Source organism: Limulus polyphemus, unplaced genomic scaffold, assembly GCF_000517525.1.
Source record: "Limulus polyphemus unplaced genomic scaffold, Limulus_polyphemus-2.1.2 Scaffold929, whole genome shotgun sequence".
Classification (NCBI taxonomy): domain Eukaryota; kingdom Metazoa; phylum Arthropoda; class Merostomata; order Xiphosura; family Limulidae; genus Limulus; species Limulus polyphemus.
The window spans coordinates 131,509-133,907 of NW_013666539.1; the positions used below are offsets into that span (position 1 = coordinate 131,509).

General features: G+C 35.4%; 1 protein-coding gene across 1 annotated transcript in view; it reads right to left on the reverse strand.

The window, feature by feature from the left end:
- The window catches only part of LOC111086216 (glutamate receptor ionotropic, delta-1-like), a 44,458-nt gene that overhangs the window by 36,302 nt on the left and 5,757 nt on the right, over nt 1–2,399 (reverse strand). The window contains exon 2 of the mRNA XM_022388165.1: nt 1,161–1,240. Coding sequence (XP_022243873.1) covers nt 1,161–1,240 — 80 coding nt within the window. The remainder of the gene's footprint in view (nt 1–1,160; nt 1,241–2,399) is intronic.

Here is a 2,399-nt window from a genome sequence, read left to right on the forward strand (position 1 = left end):
GTTACAGAACGGTGAGTTAACTATGATGCTATATGTCAATCTGTTACAGAACGGTGAGTTAACTATGATGCTATATGTCAATCCGTTACAGAACGGTGAGTTAACTATGATGCTATATGTCAATCCGTTACAGAACGGTGAGTTAACTATGATGCTATATGTTACATCGATTTATTTAGGCCTCCTATGTTGTTCAGTTGCACATTCGTTTTTGTTGGACAGCATATCCACAAAATGTTTGACACACAAGTCAACACTGCAATAAACTGTCATGTACAGAATCAATTCATGTCTGAGTTTGTCGTTTGGTTATCATTTAAATGATGCTGATGCTATCATGGGTTTTATCGACAGATTTGCACTAAATTCAAAATATGCATTATTTTACACTAGTACGAATTTGTTGTAATTGCACAAAGTTTAAAGGGCATTTTTTGAACTGTTATGGAAGGTCTCAGGTTCGAGACGCTATGCTGTTGAATTATCCTCACCCTTACAGCTGTAGAAGCTTTGTAAAAGTGACAGTCAATCCAATTATTCGATTCCAGGAGGGAGCTGTTGGTTATTTGGCCTCCCTATGGTCAGTAGTCAAAAGTAGGGATTATACCTGAAATGTATGGGCCTCTGACATAGACCTGGTGGTTAGGGCGCTTGACTTGCAATCTACGGGTCGCAGGTTCGATTTCCATCCAAACATGCTCGCCATTTTAGCTGTGGAAGCGTTATAGTAGCCCGAGAGTTGGCGGTGGGTGGTGTTAACTAGCTGCCTTCCTTCCAGTTTATCACTTCTCGATCAGGGACGGCTAGAGCAGATAACCCTCTAGGATGTTTGCACGAAATTCAACAAAACAAACAAATTGTTACATAGTCGTTCAACTCACGTGTGCTTAAAGTATCTATGAAATTGTAAAATACCGACACCATATTCCAAGCAATGTGCACACTTTATTAATCACATCAATATTATAAGCACTGCTGGTTTTTTTTCGATATTTAAATTTATAAGTATGAATCCGAAAAAATTAATACTGAAAAAAAAATCCTAACTTTTTCAGGATTTTCTTCTCAAAGTCCACGATGCGTATAGCATTGCACTATTTATCATACTGTACTAAAGTATTTGGCATACTTACTTATTTCACCTCTCACGACATACTTACGTGGACGCTTGCAATTTGTAGTGTTCTGTTATGGAGATTTAGGCGTGGTTTTACGAAGAAACTCGTGTTCAACAGTGAGCCTGAAGAAAAGAGAATAGAACGTAGAACCTTCTTGTGAACGTCTGGTACTTGAAGATCGTGAATACATAAATAAAAATCAATTTTATTGCAAAGCATCTGGTATAACGGTGTTGCATTCAATAGAGGTTCGAATGTGTAACTCTAACCAAGTTATGCTCTCTTACAAAATACCTGTTTGCTTTTAAAGCAAATCCACATTGGACTATCTGTTGTGTCCACCGCTTTAGAATCGAACCCCGGATGTTAGTGTTTTAACTCCGTAGACTTGCTACTGTCCCACCAGTTGATACAAAACATCTGTTAGCTCTATAATGACTTACTTAGTGCTGTAGCTAAGAGATTCTAAACATGTGACAGATATGTTAATATAAATACTAGACTTGAGCTAATTTCATGTAGAATGTGAAAACAGCATCGGTAAGAGAAGAATAACAAACTTTATTAGTTAATCTAAATTAATATTTTTACCCTCCAAAATAAATCTTAAAAATAACGAACGTAGTTAGAATACATACTCTACAACTTAATATGACTCATAAGCTACAACATTATTTCTTGGAATTCCTTTACTGAAGAACTTAGAAAAACACACCACCACCAGCATGACATAAAGTCTAGTGATAAGTATTATCACTTTAAAATCATAAACAATATTCAACGTTAAACTGGTACACAATTAAAAACATTTTATTTGGGCCTATCCCTGGCCTTCAAAAAGTTGACGACTCTACATGTTTCAACGTTACAACGTCATACTCACAATAAGTATATATTTCACTGTTCATACTTCACAGTAAGTTATAATTCACTGTTTGCAGTAAGTATATATTTCAGTGTTCACACTTCACAGTAAGTTATAATTCACTGTTTGAAGTAAGTATATATTTCAGTGTTCACAGTAAGTGTATGCCAATGTTTATACTTCACAGTAAGTGTATAAGTCACTGTTCACTCTTCACAGTAAGTGTATAAGTCACTGTTTATAATTCACATTAAGTGTATAATTCACTGTTCATACTCACAATAAGTGTATAAGTCACTTTTCCCACTTCACAGTGAGTGTATAAGTCACTGTTCACACTTCACAGTAAGTGTATAAGTCACTGTTTATAATTCACATTAAGTGTATAATTCACTGTTCATACTCACAATAAGTGT